At 43.9% G+C, this 24,294-nt stretch overlaps 3 protein-coding genes across 11 annotated transcripts in view; 1 reads left to right on the top strand and 2 right to left on the bottom strand.

Moving 5' to 3' along the window:
- The window catches only part of LOC111080506 (calmodulin-binding transcription activator 1), a 36,959-nt gene extending 32,363 nt beyond the window's left edge, over positions 1-4,596 (bottom strand). For 5 of the 6 annotated variants that reach the window (XM_022376151.2, XM_022376155.2, XM_022376153.2 and 2 more), the window contains exons 1-3: positions 4,181-4,596; positions 1,236-1,849; positions 659-1,154 (exon numbers count right to left, since the gene is read on the bottom strand). In XM_022376151.2, the coding sequence (XP_022231843.2) occupies positions 659-1,154; positions 1,236-1,849; positions 4,181-4,241 (1,171 nt within the window). In that variant the 5' untranslated portion in view covers positions 4,242-4,596. The remainder of the gene's footprint in view (positions 1-658; positions 1,155-1,235; positions 1,850-4,180) is intronic. The other variant, XM_022376150.2, reaches the window with a different exon arrangement.
- A 3,758-nt stretch (positions 4,597-8,354) lies between these two features.
- Positions 8,355-15,281, top strand: LOC111080507 (PTB domain-containing adapter protein ced-6). Of its 4 annotated transcripts, none has more exons than XM_022376159.2 (7): positions 8,355-8,770; positions 12,462-12,782; positions 12,892-13,328; positions 13,399-13,643; positions 13,705-14,166; positions 14,232-14,362; positions 14,429-15,281. In XM_022376159.2, the coding sequence occupies exons 2-7, from the start codon at positions 12,504-12,506 to the stop codon at positions 14,486-14,488; spliced, it is 1,614 nt and encodes a 537-aa protein (XP_022231851.1). In that variant the 5' UTR covers positions 8,355-8,770; positions 12,462-12,503; the 3' UTR covers positions 14,489-15,281. The 4 variants fall into 4 exon arrangements, with proteins under 4 accessions (XP_022231851.1, XP_022231854.1, XP_022231853.1 ...); XM_022376162.2 differs by lacking the exon at positions 8,355-8,770 and adding an exon at positions 9,336-9,455; XM_022376161.2 differs by lacking the exon at positions 8,355-8,770 and adding an exon at positions 9,350-9,455 and having other exon boundaries at positions 13,399-13,634.
- A 155-nt stretch (positions 15,282-15,436) lies between these two features.
- Positions 15,437-24,090, bottom strand: LOC111080510 (pyruvate dehydrogenase (acetyl-transferring) kinase, mitochondrial). The gene is made up of 6 exons (XM_022376168.2): positions 23,275-24,090; positions 17,856-18,063; positions 17,601-17,791; positions 16,959-17,533; positions 16,794-16,892; positions 15,437-15,584 (listed from the first exon to the last, which is right to left on the bottom strand). Exons 1-6 carry the CDS (start codon positions 23,396-23,398, stop codon positions 15,510-15,512), a joined length of 1,272 nt encoding a protein of 423 aa, XP_022231860.2. The 5' UTR covers positions 23,399-24,090; the 3' UTR covers positions 15,437-15,509.
- Positions 24,091-24,294: the final 204 nt, after the last annotated feature.

The raw sequence follows: 24,294 nt of genomic DNA, 5'->3' as shown, positions 1-24,294 counted from the left end.
TTTTTCAGTGAAGCCCTTCCCCCCCTCCTCCACACGCTGACCAGGAGGATGCTTGCGAAACTTGCTTGTAACTTGTTACTCAGCGCACACATCGCTAATGAACACTGGACAGCAGGCAGGGAGAGTGGGGAATGGGGAATTTGTTGTTCGATGTTTGTTTTGCCCTGGCCAGAAACGAAACAAACTCGGGGGAAAACCCCTGAAAATCATTCTGTCTGTTGGGGCTAGAGCTGGAGAGCTGATGACGGGTGTGAAAATCAATGGGCAATGAGCATCGCCCATTCACAGCTGAGTGCAGTCCGGCCCTGAGGGTCGCTGAAGACGTTTCACGATTTAATTGAATAATTGTTAGGCATGCCACGTACGGCGGAGAGCGAGCGAATCAGCGAAATTTTCGCCGGACCCTTTAAACCCACACGAAATATCGCAGGCCACTAAGGAATGGCCTGCTTGAATTTTTGTCCAAACAAAAGCGTGGATATCTTCCCAAAAGAGACTGCGTCAGGATTTCGCTTTGCAGGGCCTGGGATGCAAATGCACCTGCACCTGCACCTGCATCTCTGACCCTGGCCACACCTACTGGACATCCTCCCTAACAAATTTATGCACCGCATTTGAAATTCATTGAGGAAACGCTTGGCAAATCCCAGAGACTTACCGTTCCCAAGTGGCACATTCGTTTGCGTTGTTGTCGATTGTTGCTGCTGCTGCTGCTGCTGCTCCGATGTCACCGTGCTGGACAATTTATTTGCTGTTGACGTTGTGGTTGTTGCTGCGGCCTCCAGCTTGCTGCCCCCAGCACCGTTAATGGCCAATGTGTTGGCACTTTTGCCTAGCCTCAGTATGGTTGTGCCTGTCGTTGATGTTGTCGGTGCTGCTCCTGCTCCTGCACCCGCTGCTGCTGCCGCCTTGAGCTTTTGCAGCGCTCCAGCCATGCCCTTGGCGGCCTTCGAAGTGCGTGTCACACTCAAAACATTCGTTGCTGTGGAGGCCGCAACATTCACAGGCGGTGAAACGGCCATGGAGGAAGTGCTGCCCGATGTGGAGTTGCGTATGACCAGAATGGATTGCGATTTCTCCAGTCGCTTGAGCGTCTGCAGCACGAACGGTGATTTGCTGTCGCAGTTGCTCTCCGAGCTGAGGCTCCGCGTGGCCTACGCAGTGGGGGGAAGGTAAAGTCAAAGTCAATGAGTGTCACAGATCTTAACACTGCGTGCAAAGTGATCTCTACTTACATGCTTCAGCAGGAAGGGCCTCTCTATGAGCTTGGTCTGGTTGCCGTTCACCTGCTTCGTCCGCTCCTGGGCCTTCAGCACGCTCTCCAGCTGACTGGCATTGATGGGCGTCTGCAGCAGGATCGTGTTGCTGACGGTATCCTTGCCACCACAGCCGCCGCTGCTGCTGCTGCTGCTGGCTACAATGGATATGGTGGAGCTGGTGCTGGTGGTGCTGCCCGAGCTCTGTACAATCGTCTTGCGAGCCACTGTGGTGGTCGTTGGCAATTGATTGAGTGTAATGGCTGTGGATGCCTGGGCGGCCTTCTCCTGCTGCTGCTGCTGCTGCTCGTTGAGCAGTGTGAGAATGTCCTGTTTGTTCTGGATAATGATCTGGCCGTTCTCATTGCGCGTGCCCCGCAGCAGGATGATGTTGCTGGTGTTGACTCCATTTGGTGGCTGCAGCTGCTTCTGTTGCATGGCCCCGATCTTGAGAGTCCTCGTGGTGGCTTTTTTTGTGGTTGCTGTTCCTGCTGCTGCTGCTGTTGTTGTTGTTGTGGTTTCAGCCTCATTTCTGCTTAGCTTGCCGCTGCTGCTCTGTGATCTGATTAGGACATTTTTGGCTTTGATTTGAGCTGAAAGCAGAAGAAACAAAAGCTTAAAATGCGATTTTCGGCTGGCTGTAATTTTCTGCTGTCCAGTGGTAGTCGCTGACCCCAAAAGCTGACAAGCCCCCCTCCCGGATGTGGCTCCATTGTATGCAGATTCAATGGAAACTGAAACTTCATAGCCGCAAACAAGATTTATGACTCGCCAGTCAAAGGGATCGGTTTGGGGGATCGAAAACTGAAGAAATATGGCATTAGAAATCGACATGCGAAACATGCGGGAGCGTGGGGAGCATGGGGTGCCGAGAGCCCCCAAATATGACGGACGACAGGCGGCGTGGCCAAGAGTTGGCCATTGTTGCACTTTCCCAGGGCCAGTCGAGTCCTGGCAAATGTTGAGCGGTCAGTGGCTTAGACACACACACACACACACACACACACACACAAACCATTTTGTTGGCCAACAATGAGGTAGGGTGTGGGGTGGTGCAACTGGCGCTAAATCAAGCGAAAGACGACATGTTTATGGCTGGTACGAAGGACTTGCGACTACGTAAGAGGACTACTTAGCACAGGCAGGCAGTCAGGCAGGCAGGCAGCGCCCGGGCCCCAGCCAAAACGCAATAAAAGTGCAACAAACAAACAAACAAAACAGAGTAATGGCGGGGCTGCCACTGAGAGGGGTGCAGGGTGGATGGGGCAGAGGGCTTACATGCGTTGCCAAATATAGACTCTCCTCAAGGCTGAAAGGCGACAACAGACACGAAACGTAAAGTGCGCGCCGGAAACATTTGAAAATGTAGCCTAAACACTTGTCCGGCCTTTATGCCCGTGTCCGGCACACCATATCCCCCCTCCCACTCTTAACCCACTGTGACTGTTTGTTTTCGACAAAAACGTGCGGGTCATAATTAGCCGCCTTCAGCTGCTGTTCATGCCTCCCTCCCTCCCACTTGGGTGCCACACACACACACATGTGACCCACCATCTGACCCAAGTGGACGAGTGTCTGTCTCCTGCCATCCTGTTCTCCCCTCTCTCTCTCCCTTGCGTCTCTATGGCTGTGTAGAAAGGTCGCCAGAGTCAGTGGCAGTGGCAGACCCAGACCCGAACCCGGAACCCAGGAGTAGTGGCCGCCGCTTGGCCCATTCATCCAGGCGCACATACTTCATTGTAATGTATGGCAGGGACCATACAGCATAGACCATAGACCAACCCAATACGAACCACCACACTAACAACTAGTGGAGCGAGCCAGAGGATGGTGCCCGAGACCAGAGTCCGCGTAACACATAAAACACTTTTCCGTTGTGCTGAAGTTTCGCATATTTTTGCGTTCGTCGCGGCTTTTGATGGGCCCTCTCGCGTACTCGCGTACTCGCACAGTGGTACGTGAAGGCCCCAAAAGTGGGCAGCTCTAACTTTTGTTTTGGAATCGTTAACATTTTCAACTTAATATGTGTGCAGTCTGTGCCAATGTGCCTTGAGTGGTTGGGTTGCGGCGCAACACGACAAATTGCAAGTCTATTGAATTTTTATTAGAAGCATAAATCAAAAGAGCGTTAGATCTGGCAGACAACATTTTGGGAAGGAGTTCGATAAATATGTCAATAGATGTTTGCCCACAGATTGCCAACAGCAAAGAGGTTAAGAAAAAGAAAATGACAGTGTGCCGTCTGGCCATAGACGGAGGTGGGTATGGAAGCCAGAAAGATTATTATATTTGATGTGTAGCCTCCTCCCCAATGTTTGATCTAGATCTCAGCTGTGTCAGTGATTCAGTGTCTGGTTATTATCGCAATCTCTCCACTATATTTAGTTCTTGTTTTCGAATGGGTGTTATCAACTTATAAATAACGAAGTTAATTGATTGCAGCTGTATGTACATTTAACGGTCGAAATTCGCATCGTAATTTTCCAATGCCAAAAGGTTGCCAGACCGTGCAAGACCAAAACAGCTGATTTGAACCAAAGGAATTTGTCAAAAGAGTAAAGGAATGTTTGCAAATAATGCACACATTTTCAATCTAGAGTTTTATTCTGATTTAAAAATAACCTCTGGTCAAATGTCCCCCTCGTCATGACATACATTCTGTACGAATGAAAACAAAAGCGAAATGCGAACCACCTGCCACCAATGGGTTAAAGCGCCCGACCTAAACCTTCCCCTCGCCCGCTTCACCGACTAAGCAAAGCAAAGTAAAACAAAACTAATTGGAAAACCAATACGTTAGCAGCGTAATCGAAGCACACTAAACGGTTATCAGGTCGGCAAAAAAAAAAATGAAAACGCAGATTGTGGCGCACAATGTGGCGAATGGTGGTCTGTCCGGGGTGCAGGGTCCTATTGTCACTTACTTTGCTGCCGTTGGAGTTTCAGGGAAGAGGCGCTGCAGCTGGCATCGGGCACATTTTCCATGTGCCTGGCTTTTTCACAATTTTATAATGAAAGCATAAACCTTGCTGCGGGACATCTATTCGATTTTCGGATGCATTTTTGCACACACAACACTTGCACGCACGCACACTCGCACGCGTTGACACCAACACAGGTGTGGGGGCAGAACTCTGGGATAGATAGATATCGAAAAAAGGTAAACAAAACTTTTCCACGACTTTTCGTCTTGCTACGGGGGGTGTGCACGTTTTATGGGGGTTGTGAGATCGCCCAGTCTGCAGATGCATTAAATGCAATAAAAAATCAATATTATTCCTTTTTCACACACGAAATTATTAAAAAAAAACTATAGCGAAAATATTTGGTTACTCCAAAACCAGTGCTGTACAATATAGCAGGGCTTCCACTTCACAGCACTAAAACTAATCGATTAATCCAACAGCTGTTGGGTGTGTGTTGCCACCCAGTTCAATCATTGTGGCGCCATAATTGCGTAATTTGAAATTTTTTCTGTTTGAATTTTAACTTTTCTGTCTTTTTTTTGTTTATTTTGAAGATCTTTCGTAAATATTTTTGCTTTTATTCTGGAAAAAACATAAAACAACTTTCTTGATACTTAGATTATAAACTTTCGCCGCACTTTTCTCTACAACCTTCCCTTGTCCGTTGCTCCACCGCAAAGCGGAAGTTTCGCCATCCCACTCTTTCAATGGGCGGGCGGCGACGAAGCAGAATTACACTTGCTAACAAAATCAGACTTTTTATGCTAGCATCAAATCAAATTTTTCATTCAAATTAAATTGATTTTAAAATCGTACCATTAACAAAAATTAACATTGAATAAATATTTTTGGAGCCCCAAGTCAATCAGATAAAGTGGGTCTGTTTTTAACGTTTTTTTCCGGCTGTTGACTAGTGTAATTGCCAGTGCCAGTCGGTGCCAGTGTTCCAGGCTGGCTATCTATGTGTCGTTGTTGTCGCTTTTGTTGCACATTGAAAATAATATACAAAATAATTGAATTACTCGAAATGTGATGTGCCCATATGTATGTACATATGTACGTATGTGTTTACATGTGTGAGTAAGGGGCGTTCAGGGTGGTGGGTACTGATAATGCTAAAGCAATGCTAATGCGCCCCCAAGAGATCGTTTTGCAGCACAGGGTGCCTCTCGTCTCACTCGTTTTCCGTATGATAAGAGCCGTGCATTTGGAATTAAGCGTGAATCGAAAACGTGACTGCCCCTCCGCTCGAGCATCGGCACGTAAAGCTGATGAGACTGGGCTTTTTGTATCTGCCACTCCCCTCCACCCAAGCCAGTCAGGCAGGCAGGCGGCAGGCTTCAAGCTCACAATTTCAATGATTGCGTCGGTATTGAAAAATACCAGCACGTTTCTACCAGCCAGGCCCGAAAGAATTGCTGGTAACTGGCTTTCGGCTGCCATTTGATCGCTGCACACAAATATTTACAATACCATTTAATGACATTTTGCCACAAAAATAAAATGATCTGTATATAATCAGTACTCGACTGTTGCATACCCCCTAAAATAGAGAAATAAACTTTTGTAATGTAGACTCGATGGAAATTTCTTTCTATCTCTTTTATACTCCGAAGAGTTATGTTTGCACAAATACATACATATGTATGTACATTGTACATATGCATACCCTTGTATACCGCAAGTACCGGGTATTAGCACCACCCCACCACACCCCGCTTCAAGACGGACTGCAATGACTTTTTCTGGTTTTATGCATTTATTTGGTTAATTGGGCCTTTGAACTCGTCGCCAAAGACGAAAACACAGAGACGATGATGAAAACGAAGCAGATATAAAGTCATGCGCGACGAAACTTGATTTGAAACAAAAGCCCGAGTGTGTCCCCTCCAGTCCATCGATTCCCCCCTACGGAGAGGGCCGCGACGCTGTCAACGCCCCCTTGGCGACGGCGGGCCAAGATAATGATTATAAAAATACCTCAATCAAAATGCAATTGCATATGTATATTAATTATATGTACCAATAATCTCACGTTCTTTTCAGGGGGCGTTTGGTGTACTGTATGGGAGATGGACGCCCCCACATGATCAGGATCTGCGTCACCTTGTGAACTGTGGGAACAGAGTTAGGAAATAACTCAATGAAAACAAAATGCAGGTTTTTATTTTGGCCGGCGGAAAAGCAACTTGTAATAAAACTGCAGCGAGAGAAAAAATGCCAATAAAATCGGTAGCTGCAGCAGCCACATCACAGAGAGCGGCCTCTAACTGTAAATGGCCAATATTTGTATGTGTGTAATGTGTACTTCTTTTTTTTTTTTAAATGCGTGCAGCTTGAGAGTAAAAGAGTTAGAGAGAGAGACTGCAAGAGAGTAGAATGAGAGAGTGTGTGAATCAGTGCAAAAATCGCAGGTATGTAGATGGAAGCGATAAGACACAGGCCTTGTAAAACCAGGAGAGCGCACAGTGGGAGAGAAGTCAAGCAGGTGAAGATCATTTGCTAGAACCAACATGGAGTACCTTTTCTTTAGATCTCTTGTCAGAAATTGTTGACATTGCCCAAACCATATTTTTTGGCTACATTTCCTTTCTGAAAAAATACCCGTTCCACCGTGCTTGGCTCTCAGCTCCATTGCATTGCTCCGTACTCCGCCAGCGAGTGCAGTTGGATGCCGTTGGCACACACACAGCCACACAAGCACGCACACTCTTACATATGGAGCCGGTTTTTGGGGGAGCCTTAACCCAACAGCAGTCAAAATGTGGCAAAATGTAGAAATGGAAAAATGTGTGCTGGAAAAATGCACGGCATGCAACAAAACAATAGCAAGAGCAGCGACAACAAAAAGCTACAGCGATAGTAAACTATATGGCTAACAAATAATCAAAATCTTCGTCGTACATTATACGGTTGACTGAGGAAACCAGTTCCATTGCAATTCCAACCGACCAAACAGCACCAGAAATTACGTCTCACGAAAATAAATATTTGTATACCCTTGCAGGAGCGGGTGCTTTCCATGATTGCTCAGCATCAACACAGCGGGTAGATATTCCAACCAAACGTCAGTCCAAGTCGTACGGTTATACCATATAAGCGAGATCGATCTGGAAGGGTATCGAAAGCTTCGGCCGCCACAGCTATATTTACTATCTTGTTATTTTGTTGCTTCTTCTTATTTTGCGGCTGCCAGCAGCAGCAATAACAACGACAATATTGTCTTTGAGCCTGGTCTTTGTCTTTGCGTCAAGCTAAAGTTACATACACATACATATTGTACACGTAAATACAAATGTAAACTGCCATTTCTGTTTGTTTGTGTGCATTCCTTATTTTGTGCCCACCTGTCGGTGCAATATTAATTTGTCGAAACCATTTTAATAGAGAATCTGGAGTTGGGTCCATATGGGTTCTCGTAATTGTGGAAGGAAAACATTTTTCTGGCCAAATGTAAAAACAATTCCACAAGCAGCAACAGGTAAACAAGCAGAAATACCCACACTTACACACACACCGATGCGGACATATGTTTGCTCCAATCTGTGCCTGTGTGTGTGTGCGCGAGTGAGTCCGCAGCTCCGACCACAAAAGAGAAAACTACGCTTAATCTCCTACGCTGGAAACAGGTGGGCATGTGAGAGAATACACATCTTTGAATTGGAGTTGCTCTTTGATCTTTAGTTTTTAAATTTTCCTCCCGCGAAATCATATTAAATAAATTACAATATGGAAACATACCTCATGTAAGCATCCTTCATGGTCCATCTTCTTCAGCGAATGGATCCGCTGTAGAGCATTTGAGGAAACCGCTAGCCGATGCTCTGGCTCAATAACTAGTTTTACATTGCCCACCAGGGCTGGTGTAAGTCGCTCCGCTCTCATAGTAAAAGCAACTACTACTTCGGATCTGGGTTCTCTAGTCGTCTCTGGGTGGTAAACTGCATTCAAGTCTTTTGTGCCCGAGGAGAGCCAGCGCTTTGCAGCCCTGGCGCGCCATGGCGGTGCAAAGCGAAAGAGCCCCGTAGTATTTTGGTCAAATCCAGTCCCGCAGTCTTGGCAGACGGCGCGATCGAAAACAAACCAGCGGACCGTGAAGGTGCTGAGGATATTCCACATCGCATTGTTGTTGTAGTAGAGGTGGTTGTTGCTGTTGCTGCTGCGGCTGCTGTTATCGTAAATTTGCGCAGTTCGTTCGCTAATAGAAAAAAATGAGAGGAGAGGGACAGCGACTAGAGAGCGCGCGCAAAAACTAAACGGTTTTTTTTGCATTACAAAGAGACGACAAGCCGCTTGCGTCGCCGCACCTTCGTGCCAGCCACCTTTCCAGCATCCCCGCAGAATCCTTGTCCTCGCCGTGGTGCCTTTGCCGTGCGCGTCCGTCGCGTGTAACTATAAAAAAATCTGTGCCGTCCGCCAAGTACCATCATCACCGCATCAATTGCACTAATTTCTTCAATCAACGGACAAGGCAACCATAACGAAACCAACGATTTCCAGATTTTTAAACGAGTGAAACTAGCGAAAATTGTTTAACAAGTAACTAAAGTAAGTGTGCGATTACCAGCAACTAAATCCGCGCTCAAAAGCTAAATTTCCCTGGGATTTTGTGCCAACAAAAAACTAAATGTTTGTTTGTCTTACGCGTCATTTTCTGCAGAGTCATTAACGAAAGGCAGGTCATGAGAGAGAGATAGAGCGAAGAGAGAGCGCCCGATCAGTGAGTGGGTGGAAGAGAGACGTAGAGAGCAAGAGACCTGATGTCGTTATTTAACTGGAAATTTGCTTAAAACTATTTACTTAAAACCATTAAAACCACAAAAAAACAATCACTCATCTCTTCACTGTTTCTCTCCCAGTATCTCATCTGAACAATTGTTTATTTCTCTGGCGCTCTCTGTTGCTCTCCCCCCCCATGGTATAACGTTATAAGGTAGGGCGGCCTCTTTTAGTAGCCTTGCTTTGGAAGCTTATGTATTGTAGCTGTAGCTAGAGCGGAATGACCTTACCATAAATAGTTATACCCTGTTTCCCCCCTTTACGACAGTGTGTGTGTGCGAGTGCAAGTGAATTAAACGAAACGACTTGAAAAAGTTGGAGCTGGGCTTTTTTGTTGTGTAGTCCGCAGCTGTCTCCCGTCGTGTACGTATGTGATTGGCGCCGTGGCGCTCTAGAAATAGCGGTGAAACACTTTTGTAACTGTGCTCCTCTTCTCCGACTGTCGAGATTTACGGTATGCGTGTTGTGGCTGATCTAAAGCTGTGGTTATCTGTATAAGAAAAGCAAAAGTGCCCATGTACCATGTACTTACTCTCGAAATTCAATGGCCATTAAAAAATTAGCATTTGTGTGTCAGTGTGCTGCTCAATGAAATCTCTTGTGTGTTTTTTTCTGCATGGCCATCTTGCAACACAGTCCCGTAATTGCTGCAAACAAATAGTCACGCACAAAAGCAAACAACACGCAGTGCCCCCGCTTCCCCCTACGGCTAATTATGAAAGTTTGCCATAAAAAAGCCGCTCTCTTCTGTTTGTTGTTGCTGCTGGATGGCTGACTGGCTGGCTGGCCTTGTGCAATGCTCTACAGTCGCTGTCCACGAAAAGCAAACACCTGTTGAAGAGTGCTGGGGCCACCAGTGTGTGTGTGTTCCAGTGTGCTCCAAAGAAAGTGTCTGCTCAGCAGGAAAGGAAAGAAAATACCCATAAACACAGGGAAACACGACGTCAGCAGAGAGTTGTGCATAAAATATATGACTGACAAACGATTGAAACGCTGGAGAGAAACGAAAATGGTTCACAATCATTTCACAGTCAGTGCACAGCGCAGGTCCAATTGGATTTGACTACAAACCGCCTCCACCTGCCGTTCACCCCACTAGCCTGGCCTGGCCCCACTTCAAAGCATGTTCGGGCATATTCTCATACCGCCATTTACATATTGGATGTACTTAACGACTCTGTCGTTGTCTAATCTCCCTCTGCGGTATTCAGTGATGACTGCATAGCTTTCTGAAAGTTAAATCTAGCTGTCTTAAGAATATGGGATGAGAGGCGGAAATTAATCAACATTTTACTTTGAATTTGATTTAATTTAACTTATATCAGACATTTAGACAATCTTAAGGGCACACATCAAAAAATATACAAATCTGCAAATCTTCTCCAAATAAGTTGAACAATTTGGAGCTCATTGTTGCACAGAGTATTTCCCATTCTGTGATGTATCCCCATAAAAGTGGAGGATTAGTGTCAAGCAGCTCTTGTTACATTATCAGTAGCAATTCAGCTCATTCCGGCACTCACTTATTGATGCCGCTGCTATATCAAGCTTTATTTTTGTGTTTTTGTGTTACGCTGTCTGCATTCCAAACGATGCGGGATGGGAGAAGGATTGATGTGATGGCGGGGAGGAGCGGCATCTACTATAAGTGCGACGTCGAGAATGACTTCCGCGACATCTCTTAAATATAGTATATTTGTACACTTGTAGATTGTGTGTGTAGATAAGTACATGTGTTTGTACATATGTATGCTTTTGCGGTTTAGTTGTCGACATTATCTTTTGTTCGTCGTTTGAAAATGTTGCTGCTGTTTAGCATTAGTTTTTGTGTGTGTCCCCCCAGCTATAATTGCGCACAATTGCACAGGGTATTCGATTCGAAACGTTTGTTTTTACAGGGAGCTCTCCAAGCTCTGGTGCTGTGCTATTTACGAATTTTTGTATTTTATAGCCCGCCATCGGTGGCTGTCGTCATCGTTGAGCCGCAGTCGTCGTAGTCGTCGAAGTCGTCGTCTCTGGCCGCTTTTGGCCAATTTAGCTTTCGCTTTTGTGCGATTGCCTAATGCCACCGCTATCCACACTCTGCTCTGCCTGCCCCTCCTCAATGCCGCTGGCAACTCCAAAATAAATCAAACTTAAGAAATACATGTGTACACACACAAAGCCGTATGTGAGCTTGCATGAAACAATCGCAGAAAAAAAAGAAATAGCAGCAAAAAACAATAACACCAAAGCTTCATTAAATTTTGCAAGATTTTTCTTAATTATGAGACGGCACGAAATGTGAGAATTGCACGAGATACATGTGTATGTACATATGTACCTACCGCGTCCGTCCCCAAGGTGTGACTTTGATCCAAAAGCAAGCTTGGCGACTTTGTTCTAATTTTGGTTGGGTTGCCTGTCCCCCCTCCCCCCACCATGGTTTTTTATTTGGCCTTTTTTTCCTGAGAAACTTTTGCCTTATTGTCTTAGCGGTGTCAGACACAGTGACGTTCAAAAGTACTAGCCAGTACGTGCAAACGGTGCGTTTCGAAACTGTAGCGACATCCCAAATTGATGTGGGAAAATAATGACAATAATTTAAAAAAAAGGGAAAAGAATATCATTTAAATTATTCATTAAAAATTACTCGCGATAAACTGGAAATAATTCAATATAAATCTACAAAAAGATTAAATTGAAATTGATTATTATTCTGTTTCTTGGAATTCATAAAAATACCAGATAGTAATTATATTCGACACATATCAAATTATTATTTCAATAAAAAACTATATTTATTTTTTAGTATATTCACGAGAGCGTGATTGTTATCCGGTTCATGACTCAATGCGGTTAGCATCGATATAATAATAACAAAAGCTATCCCAAAGCGTTCTCATTTCTGTGCCGATCCGTGACCTCATTTTTAGGCATAAATATATTCCATAAAACCCAACTATCGCTCAAATGATTTCCCAGCTCTGAAACGCGCTGTAAAACCGCTGGACAAGTACTCATGTACCTATATTTATGTGCACACATATGTGGGATACATCCAGGTCCAAGTGCAATGATGGCGACAGCTGATGGCTGCCAGCAACAGGTTTTGCCGCTGACGTAGATGACAGAGTGGGGATTGGCTTACATGAACATGAGGCTGCACCTGAGACCCAGCTCCCTGACCGTCGTGTCTTTCTCTGCCTCTCAGTGAGCCCCCTCTAGGGGCTTCTCCCTCTCTCTCTCTCTTGCTCTCTCTTTGTATCGCGAACACGATTTGCAATTAGCCAAAAGAATACATTTAGATTCAGTTGGTTGTATAACAATAATTAGCAGTACAGCAGCCAGCATCCAGCTCTGGCGACAGCTGGAATTTATTTGTATTTTCAATCAGACGGGGATGATGGGATGAATGGGAAAAACCCCGCTGGACAAAGTTCAAATTGAATCTCATCTCTCATTTCAATTCCGATTGCAGCCTCAAAAGACAAAGACGACGCCAACGACGAAAACGACGACGATGCCTTATCAGCCAGCAAACAGCAGTGGGAGCACCGGGGGCAGCAAGACGGCGGCCAAGATGGCGCAGCTGAAGTTCTGGAATAAGCAAAATAGCAGCAAGCAGCAACAGCAGGACAAGGACAAGGACACCGCCAACGAGGGCAACATCAGCAGCGGCAACAACAACAGCGGCAGCAGCAATGGAGGCGACTCCAAGAGCGAGTCGAAAAACGGCAAGCGCAACTGGCTGCACACGCCCGAGCAGCTCATCAACGGACATGCGGTCTATCTAGTCAAGGTGAGTGTAAAATGCAGTGAGATCAGAGATCCAAGTGTGACGACCTCCAGCTGACACCGATTCATTGTCTCAATCTCTCTCGCTCTCTCTGTCTTTTTTTTTTGTGCAGTTCTTTGGTAACCTGAGCGTGGACCAGCCCAAGGGCATTGAGGTGGTCAAGGAAGCCATACGGAAGCTGCAGTTTGCACAGCAAATGAAGAAGGCGGCCACGGGCACCCAGGAGAAGTTCACGAAGCTTGAGATAACTATCAGCATCAAGGGGGTGGCCATCCAGGAGCCGCGCACCCACAAGATTCTGCACCAGTTTCCGCTGTACAATATCTCGTATTGTGCGGACGAGAAGGGTGTCAAGAAGTTCTTCAGCTTCATTGCCAAGACGGTCAAGACAAGGGAGGGGGGCGAGACGACGACAACGACAAATGGCCACACAAATGGCAGCGGCAGCCTCAAAACCGAGGAGACTCACGAGTGCTTTGTCTTCATCTCCAACAAATTGGCCTCGGACATAACGCTGACCATTGGCCAAGCCTTCGATTTGGCCTACAGGTGAGAAGAGGCACCCCATTTAAAATTTATGTAGCTTCAACTGAACTGAGATTCGTTTTTTCGTCTGCAGAAAGTACATGGACAGCACCGAGAAGACAAATCTGAGCAAGGCGCAACAGCAGATCAATCATCTGCAGCAAACAGTTTCCCTGTACAAGGAGCGACTGAGCGAATTATCCGCAAAATTGCCAAAGGCCGAGCTGGATGCCATGCTCTTTAAACTGGGCATTAAGGACATTCTGGAGGCGCCACCTTCCAATGAGCTGCAGAATGGAATCGATGCTAGCGCCGAGGCTCTAAGCAACGGTAAGCTGGGTAAGATTGAATCAAATGCGATGGTATTCTTTCAATTGATTGTGCAATTGTGCAATTGCAGACGAGGATAAGCTGCTGATTGACACCATTTCTACGACGGCATCGGTCCACTCCGCGTCGCCCAACTCTTTCTTGCCCATTGTGCCGCCGCGGAATAATCTGTCGAGCCAGATCAGCATCAGCGGCAAGAGCAACAGCCAGAAGATGGATGAGCTGCTGCTGAACTCCGATTCGGACAGCGATTTCGATCCACGGGCCGAGGAGACCACACAGGATAGCAATGGCAGCAATGGCCGCAATGCCATCAGCAACGATCTGTTTGGCTTTGAGCCACCCAAGAGCTTTGGACAGCAGCTCTTCTTCAACAACAACGATCATAAGTTGCAGAACAACAACACCAACAGCAACAGCAATATCACCAACAATAACATTAACAATAGCAGCTTATTGATCAACAGCAACCACAGCATCAGCATGAATAGCAGTGGCTTCTCCAGTGAGCTAAACATAACGCCGCCTTTATGTAGGTTGAATTATTCCTTAAACCAATGAATGAATAACTTATAACTGGATAATTTGTCATTGCAGTGGCGCCGCCGCCAAAGATTGCTGCCCCCAGGCGCAGCACCTCGGTGACAACGAGCAATGGGCTGAATGGCAACACGGATCTATTCGGTTCGGATCCCTTTGAGATGAGCAATGGTCCGACCATCTTTAAGGTGAGTTCTTGACTATCCCCAACAAGATGGGAAATTCATATGGAAAGTTGTCTCCGTTTTTTGCAGCAGAATCAACTGAACATCGATGACTTTTCGTTGGAGAGCTTGGATCCCTTGCGGAAGTAAATGTGTAGGAAGTGCTATCAAGGCCATTTCAGCTGAGAAAACAATTTCAGATCATCCCACGGGATGGATGTCTATCCGTTATCCGTTATCCTTATCCGTTTCAACGTTTTCCCCCCAACGTTTCTCCGATTCGCACGCATTCCAATTAGAATTATTGAATGTGTATTATTGTTTATATATATATATATATTGTATTGTATTGTATTTATTATCATTGATTTTTTGTCGATTTTATATTGCATATTATTATGATGATGATGATGATTCCCCCACTATTATTATTGTAATTATAAATATGATTATTAACTGAGATGGAGAGATCAAATCAAAAGGAAAAACAAAGAACAACAGCAATCCGTAATGCACTTTGTTTAAACATCATCCAATTCAATTTGTTTTCTGTTATCGAAACATAGTCTAAATGAATGTCGATCGAACAATGTTAACGAGTGATAATTTATGAAAAAAAGCTCTAAAAAAATGCTAAAACTAAAATTAAATGTGAGAACTTGTATAAAATAATTGTAAAGAGAAGCCCAAAACGAATGAGAACCGATTATTGTATAGCACAGCAAAATGAACAATATTTAATGTTATCGATGCAATATAGAAAAATATTATTATTATTATTATTATTACTATTATTATTGTGTATGTAAAGAATAAAATGTAGTGCCTAAAAGAAAACTTCAATCGCATCGCCAGTTGATCTTTAACAAATTTTGCATTATTTATTTAACATCAGTTTCAATAACAACACGAAAACTTACTGTACTAACGTTACTGCCATGAATACGAGCATTTTTTTTAGTGGTTGGTGGCTTTTCGCTTCTGTTGCTGCGGCTGCAGTGTGGGAATGTTTTTGCCTAACTCTAGTGATAACATCTACGAGTATGTATGTATGTATGTACCTATTTATGCATGTCCTTGTATATCCAACTGTGTTGTTCCTGAATCATATGTCATATGTGTTAGTCCTTAACCTGAGTAGCATGTAGCATTTTGCGTGCGTGGAATCATCTTAAGCATCCTGGGCAAAGTCATTGTAGCGTTTCGGTATGGTGGCCGACAGTTGTCTGGCATTCATATCCGAGCTCTAGAAAATCAGATAATTTCATAAGGCCAATAAATATTGATTCTAAGCGCACGAAGTAAGTGTGCTCTACAGTTCATTTTTTGTTTAATTCCCAACAGTCTTATATAAAGAAACCATATATATAACGCCAACGATTGGAAAAGTTCTAAAAGAAAGAAATCATTTAAGAGCAGAAATATAAGTATAGTACAGGTAAACCAAAAACAATCAGAACAGTACACAAAATCGAAGCAAACAAAGGCTTTAGTTGGGAATAAATAGTTATTGAAGGAAATAATGAAACTCTGTAGTAAATTAAAATTGGATCGGGTAAATGCATGTAAAATGCGTAGTAGTTTCGAGATGTCATCCAAATATAATCAAAATGGAAAAATATGGAACAATAAAATCATACAGATATTCTATGTTGCCCCTTTAAACATTCATTTTTTTTTGACTTCATATTAAAATCACTACATTGAATAAAAACAATAATATGAGAAATCAGTGTTGTTTGTTTTCGTATGTGTGTGTATATATAATTTCAACAGTTTATTTGTTTAAAACTTTCATCACTTAACATATAAATTTAAATAGTGTGCTCAAAAAGAGAAATGTATTGTGTAATTTGTTATTGCATGCACTTTGGAGCTTTAACCTAAATAAAATCCAAAAATTATAGCTACTTTCGTAAATTTTCTCAAAACATCTGTTGCTGTTTGAGGATGTGTGTGTGGTATATATGTATATATAAATATGTTTTGTAGATCGTGTTTAATTGCTAAAAACGTAATTATTAAAGCCAATGTTGCCATATTCGCCGTTCCAATCGTCCCCGCCATAATAAAACAAAACTTGGGCCCCGCTTCGACGGACTGAGTAAAATGTTTGTGGAATGTCAAATGTTAAATGACAACAACTGGATAAAAGTTTAAAATTTACAAAAGCTGAAGGGTAGGGGGGTTGTTGGTTGGTGTGGCACATACAAAACAAAAGTCGTATTTAACATTAACATACAGAATAAATAAACACTTTTCACTTAATCGATTGGGTTTTGGTTTGGAGGCGATTACGGGTGCAGATGTGTTCGGTTTGGTTTGGTTTGGTTTTGGATTGGATTGGTGCAGGATGGGGCAAAACTCTTTACACCGCCAGGCGATTTCTTTTGGCATTCTCACTCGCCTACTGGCTGACAGCGCTCGTCTTCTTCTTTTTTTTAACGGTTTTTACCTGATTAGACCAGTCGCCCGTGGGCACCGTCGCGCGATAGAACTTGGAGCTCGTCTTGTTGAAGATGGGCAGCAGCTCGTTGGCCTCATCGGACAGTGCCTGTAAGGAGCAACCATAACTAATGAGTATTTATTTTAAAAGAAGAAGTATGTATGTTTCACAAACCTTCAGATAGATGATGGCATCTGTGCCAAAGCCCTCGCACGAGAGCAGTACAATGTCGCCATGGAAATAGCGAGCGTAGAGCCGCGATATGGGTAGACCGTACCCATAGCCGGCCAAAGGAACCGTGTGCAGATCCGACTTCGATGGCTGCGGAGCCGTGCTGTACATGTACTTGAATAGCTGGTCCGTTTGGGAGCGTGGAATGCCGCCGCCCTGATCGGAGATCTTCACGCAGATGTCTTCCTGACCGCGACAGATGGCCACCTTGAGGGGCGGCAGGGTGTCACAGTTGTCATTATTGTGATGCTCCACCACCGCTCTCATTGAGTTCTTGAATAGCTCGAAGAGCATGTAATACAAATGCGAGGGCACGTAGACAGTGCGGATGGGCAGGCTAGCCTCTGGCTCGCTGCTATGCTCCTGGATCTCCAGCGCTGGGCTCGTCAGATAGTATTGATCACAGAGGAAGCGGGCGTTCTCATACGCATCGCGCACAACGTCCGACAGGTCACAGGCTGGGTCCAGGCAGCCGATATGCCGACCACCCGAATGTGGATTCGCTCCAAAGAGCAGAGCTGCGAAAATGGGTGGATATGGTTGATTAGATCAATCATCTTGATGGAGGACTACTCGACAACTCACTGTGCTGATTGATCAGCATCCGGATGCTGATGCGCGACATGTACAGCCGGTCGAGAAAGTACTGTATGGAGGTCTCGGTGGGCGCATCTACCGCACCGCCCTCGTTCTCCTTCATTTCAAAGACGCCCTGGGCCATTGTCTGCACCACATCGTTGTGCCGATTCCTAATGAGATCCAGATGATGCACAAACCTGAAATATGCAGTCACACCATTAAAATCTTGGCCTGTATCGATTTGAAGGTCTGCTGACTCACTTGTGCAAATTGTCATGTGTGGGTTCGGCCTTCTCGTACTCCAGCACCTCCTCGAAGCTCTTCACATACCAGGAGCTCACCTCGCTGACGGATCTGGTATGCAGCAGATTGTCCGGCAGCAGGGCAATCTCCTTCATGATATTGGCCAATCGCACCGGCAGCTCCTTTCGCAGAAATATGAACGATTTTTTCTCGCAAGCATTTTGACCTAATTTGGATAATTTTAAATAAATAAATATAGATTAGAAATGGAAAATTGTAATGTGCAGTTCTATGGTACAGAGTATAAGTTTGTGTAGGCGAAGGCTTATCAATGCAGCCACGCTTCATGTGCATTGATCACGAGCTCACAAATGACAGACTCATGCCTCTGCTCATCACAGCGAAACGAAACTAGCAATCAGCCTATAATATAGTACATAGTTACACATTATTCAGCAGTTTTATAGGTCCAGCAAAACTATCAAAATGGAAGCAAACTATTAAGCCATAACCACTAACAAAACATTGGCTTACAAAATTCCAGGGTTCATACAGTACATACATAGTACATATTGTATTTTATATTACAAAAGTCTACACACATAAAGATTATCCTTGAGCCAGCTTAAAATACAAATACAAACTAAACTTAAAATCAATTGAATTAAAATCAATTGAATAAATTATCAAAGTCCTCAGAAGTATTGTACTTGAGCTAAATACATATTACATACTCGTACAAAATCGGTACAGATATACTACAAGTATGTACATACATACATATGTATATATAGTATGTAGTATATGCTTATAAAGGCGAGTCAGCTCCTAAGTTCAAAGCTCTTGAGACAAAGAAATTAACAAAATGAACCGCAGAAAACTTTGGCCCTCGTCAAGTTTTTTGCGTTCGCTTTTGTGCATATTTGTTTTTAATTCTCTATCTCTGTGTGTGTGTGTGTGTGAGTGTGTGTGTATCTTTCTGTTTCTGCTTGTTTGTCCATTGTCAACAATTTCGTAACAAAAAGAAAACGAAAGAAACAGCCGATTGTGGCGTATGTACCGACGACTGATAACGTTCAACAGAAACCAAATTATCGATGGTGCCTTGACCGGCTGCTAGTCAGACACGCCCCCATTTCTGTGGGCATAATTTGTATAGCGATTTGGTATTTTTGTTTCATTAATGATTATTATGCCCCAGAGTCCACAAAGCTTATACTGATTATTACCAGATGAGGGGGTGGAAGTGAGGGGCACGTTCAGAAAATTAGTCGCAGTTAATTGAAATTCCAGACACGAAGCGAAAACAAAACAAAAGCTATACTATATATGTATACATATATAGATTGGATATATTGTATGTAGTACACACTAAGGCATAAATTAGACTCGAGCCGCCCCGTTTATGAGGCTATTGTAACGAATGGGTCTAACAAAAAAGAATCAATCAATAAACGAGTTATTAATCGTAAACCGAATAATATGGAAAGAGAAGCGATAACCTGACGGACGGGGCTGAAAAAAATCGCTTTTGATACCCTTTTAGAATGTACTTTCCCTTGGTAAACATCAAAATATATCTACATATATGCATAAGCTTTATGATATAAAAACCTTCCTGCTTTGCGTCAAATGAATAGTAATCTCTTCAGAGAGTATAAAAATAAAAACAAAGCAAGATTTCAATTGACAGAACCTGCCAGAAGCTGCCAGAAACGTAGGCAGAGGTGGACAGAGGGAGAGAGAGAGAGAGAGAGTCAGAGCTGTGATGGAGAGTAAGCGAATACACGCGCACATTCCCCTCACTTCCACTAGTCGGCCCCGCTAGTTGCTGATTGCTGATATGACCTCAAAATAAAGCTTTTCGATGAATTGTTTTTGTTTGCCATTTTTCAGCGCTCTCTTTCTAAGATGTTTGTTTGCACCTCACTATATCTCTCACCTTCTTGCTTGCTTGCTTGTTTGTTTTTTTAGTTCTGCCTATTTGTATATCTCTGCCTCTTTCTTGCTTGCTATCTCTATCTCTCTCTACCACTTTCTTGATTGTTGTCGTCAAAGCCAAATAAACATCCAGACAAAGCTGTCTCGATCAGGTTGTCTGCTCCGTCTAACGCTTTGATGCATTGGCACTCACTTCAATTGCGAAGATAAGGCCCGGCCCCCCACTCACCCACTCACTTTCATCGGCGATAAATTGAAACCGTATTAAGCGAATTAATCATTTACATATACTATATATGCAACTTGGATAATGGCCTCAGTCCAGAGTGCCATAAAAATCAGAAGCTTCCACTCGAAAAATGTTTGCGTGTTGGCAACGGTAAATTGAAAGCTTAGCACGCATTTAATCTGTGGGTGGGTTGAGGGCAGGGGTTTTAAATTCAATTGAAAATTGGTTTAAATTGAATCTCCCATTATCGGTTGGAAGTTCCTTACTTTACTGAAATTCAATCATCAGTGGCGCATTAAATTATGTACGACGGTAGCTCGTCCTCCGCACGGAGCGCAACCAAAGGAATGGCGTTAACGAATGCAATTCAATTTGTCCCTGTGTTCACCCACTTACCGTGGCCTTGGCACTTTATCAACGCGATAAATGCAATTACATTAGGAAGGGAAGCAACATGTTAGAGCAGCAGCTGACGACGACACACACTCGCACTTGCACTGGCCCTCTCTGTGACCCGCGTTCTCTCACTTTCCCACTTCATCAAGCTCAACAGCTGTTTGCCGGGAAATTCCTTTCATCTGATTTGCCTGGTAATCCCTTTCATCTATTGCATCAGCTCCTCCTACTCATCATCATATTCTGCATTCAATTTAGATCAATTTTGTGCGGGTTCCCTCTCCTATCCTCTCTCTGTCCTCTATACCACACTTTTGAGTATACTTGACTCACATTCGCCCTGGACGAAAATGCGGCGCGTGTGGAACCGTCTACGTCTTTATTATCGCTTGGTGGTGCACACTTTTTCGGTAACTGTTGACGTCTGCTGTTGATATATTTTCTGGTGTTTTTTCTGACATGTTCAAAGTCCTAACCGAGAGACGTGTGGTTTCTTTGTCTGGCCAAAACAAAGTCCGAATTGTGATTGGGTTATGAAGAGCCAACAGCATCCTGGACTTTGCCCAATACGGTCACTGTATGATCTGATCTATCAGAATTTTTCCATTGTACAATATTCCTCCTATACGTTTGTGCACATGACAAAAAATATAAAATATATTATATTTTGTTCAAGAAAAACGAATGTTGTGTTGCCCACGCACCGAATTGGCACATGATCAACTTGAGCGGTGCCAATATATAGCACCCTGAGTCCCAAATCAGGCCCCCCATTATAATATACTTATGTTTTTGTTTAGATTTTCCATTGATAGATATTCCGATATTAGCCACAAAAAATACTTTTAATTCTCCCCATGAACATTTTGCGATAGCAGACGCCCCCCCTCTAAAAAAGGGGGAGGGTAAATGGGGCCCGTCAGCAGACGTGAATTTTCGTACCCTTGGCCAAATTAAGCACATAAGATCGTACCTGATTCAGTACACTTAGATCAGGTTTGTGAAAATCGAAACAGAGCCGGGGGACTAATCGTGCTAATCGATGGCTCACCAGAATCAAACATACATACGTACGCATACGTGCATGTATTGGGATGTTATTGGGATTGACAAGCAGAGTGATTCAAGTATAAACTAATAACAATGCCGCCCAATCTATAGATATAAACACAAATTACTCAAATTTTATGAGCCAGTGTATATGGGGGGGCATGGGACTGGACTGGCAGTAAAACCACTAAAGTACACCACAATTAAATACGGGGTACAGTTGACGACAAAAACAAATGGAAACAAAAACAAACCTTATCTGTCGCCTGACATCAAAGTTCAACCATGGGGCAGGCGCTTTATTAGTTATTTATTTTACTAGTTAAAGGGTCTGTACAAACATGTGTACTGTTAGCCCACCTTATTTGTACAAGGAATGAATAATTTATGAAAGATGAAAGAATGGAATGCCTGCATTGAAGTGATTTAATCCAAATAAAGAATTTTGAAGAATACCAGCGCATGCATGCGAAAAGAGATAACACAAAAAGCCTCTTGTTTCAGTCTAAATATAGATGATAATAGCAGAGTATCTTGAACCCAACCCAACCCAAGCCCTCGGCCCGTCAAAAGCTGTTTGTATACCCTTGCAGAGCGAAGGTAATATCATTTTTCCAGAACGTTCCAGAGAGTACATTTTGCAACCCCTTAATTTTTGCAGCAAGGGAGAATACAAAATTTAAACGGACGTTAAATATCCTTTGATCTGATTAAAATCGGCTAACTATGTATGTTTGTTGTTTGTTGCATTTCTAAGCATATGTAAGTATGAATATCGTTCAAGTCCTACCATCTGCAAGGGTATTTTAAGCATCATTCTCCAGGAACAGGAAGGCCCTGCTTCCATCTTGCTATTTTCAGTTTCCAGCCACTTGGCTTGACTTTTGTTTCTGTGCAAGTCAGTTGCCATTTATGTCGAGGCTGCAGCCGGGCCGGCAGCCAGCAGGCCCCAAGAACATTGTGGAAAGAAGCTCAAGCACGCGAGCAAACAAGACCTGAATGGTATGAGACACTCCAGCTGCTGGCTCTGTCGCAGTGTGTGTGTGTGTGTATCTGTGTGTTCGAGCGCTTTCTGGGTTGTGTCGCTTATTGGGGCAGGTTTATGGTGACACTTAGAAGGGAGTAACCATATTGTTTAGGGACAGCAGAGCCGGCTGACATTGAAACGTCATTGAAGGCCACGTGCCATCCATTTTGTGGGGGCAGAAAAGCCGTTTTCCCAGCGCTCATATAGAATTTCATTGCCAAAACATGTTTATATATTCAGAGACAGCAACTTGTCTCATTCTAACTTCCGTTCCGTTCAACAGGCAGCGGGCGTGGGGGCGAGGGGGAGATACATACATATATACTAAGCCGAGTTGAATTGAACAGAACTGAGCATTCAATTGTTTGAGCGCCTCCTTCTCTGGTCGCTCTCCCCCCGACACAATCAACAGTTTGCTGGGTCAGAATAAAAAGCTGCTTAATTGACAATTCAATTGGGCATTAGATAACGGGAATGTTGCGCAGTTTAGCCGTATAGCGTCAAACTTCTAAGGGGAAAATCTTTTAGTTTCTAGACGTCTATAGGCGAAATTTTATTTGTGAGAAATAATTTCCTGCTAAAGGAAATACTATATTTTATTCTGGCGCAATCTACCGATTGACATTCTTTTTGATTCTCAGCGCATTTTCTACATCAATACACATTTTCTATTTATGAGCAGTAGCCCATCGATTATGCAATAGGGAAAGGAAATCGGATAAGATCAAAGCGGAACGTGTCAATGTATAGCCCGTAAAAATCACATTGAATAATTAATATTTAATAACACTCACCAAAGTCCATAAACTGTTTGATGGATAGCGGCGACGGGTTGAAGCCCGAGTAGAAGTCGAGCATTTTGGCCAGGCTAGCCATCGAGGACGAGGCGGCCGAGAGGCGTACCGGGAACAGGCGCATTTTGCGTGTGTGTGTTGCTGCTTCGCGGGGGGATTAAGTGCTTACTGGTTGCTGGTAGCAGTTGCGGGGGGCGGCGGCCTCCGATTACGCTATTTGGGTTGTTTACCGGTTTTCTCTTATCTTGAAGAACTTTGTTTTTGCCTCAATGTGGTGGGAAGCACTTTAGACCAAAGAGCGTGTCTAAGTGAGAGTGTTTGTGTGCGTGGGAGAGGGAAGCCGGTAGGCGCAATGTCCTTTCTCTCACCTTCACCACACCGCAGGACGTTGACCGGCTAAAAATTCACTTTCCTCCCTCTCTCTCTCTCTCTCTTGCTCTTTCTCTTTCTGTGAACCTCTGCTCTCTCAACAGCTGGCAATAGGCAATATCTTGCGGTACTTCCTCTGCTTGATCCAATAAATCAATGAGACGATGCAAAATGGTGGCAAAATATTTGTTTAACGTAATAATGTTTGCCAATGTTAGCTGCTAATATAGTTGCGGCGGCTTTCCTGCTGAAGGCTTTTGATGGCTGTGGCCGTGATGAGGCGTAGTCTTTGTTGCTGCTGATGCGCCATAAAAGTAATTATAAGCGCGGGAGGCGAAGATGTTTTGTACGGTATTTGCAATGTTTATTGTGCGGCGCGCGTATTCTCTCTCACACGATTGACTTGCTGGGCCCCAACGTTGTGGATTCGAGCCCCCAAAACACTATAATATACTAGAGGTGTCAAACCATCGAGGGCACTATCGATAGTATCGATGTTTTGCTGCTAGCCGCTACTATCGATGGTTTTGCGACTATCATGATAGTATCGAGCTACAGTTGCTGCGCTTTTGATATGTTTGGATTGGCTTTTCCCATTTGAAGAGCGTTCAAACACTTGACTTTCCATCATTATGGATCCACGATACAAAA

The sequence above is a fragment of the Drosophila obscura genome, unplaced genomic scaffold (assembly GCF_018151105.1).
Source record: "Drosophila obscura isolate BZ-5 IFL unplaced genomic scaffold, ASM1815110v1 contig_186, whole genome shotgun sequence".
NCBI classification, from domain to species: Eukaryota; Metazoa; Arthropoda; class Insecta; order Diptera; family Drosophilidae; genus Drosophila; species Drosophila obscura.
This window is presented reverse-complemented; position numbering and strand designations above follow the sequence as displayed.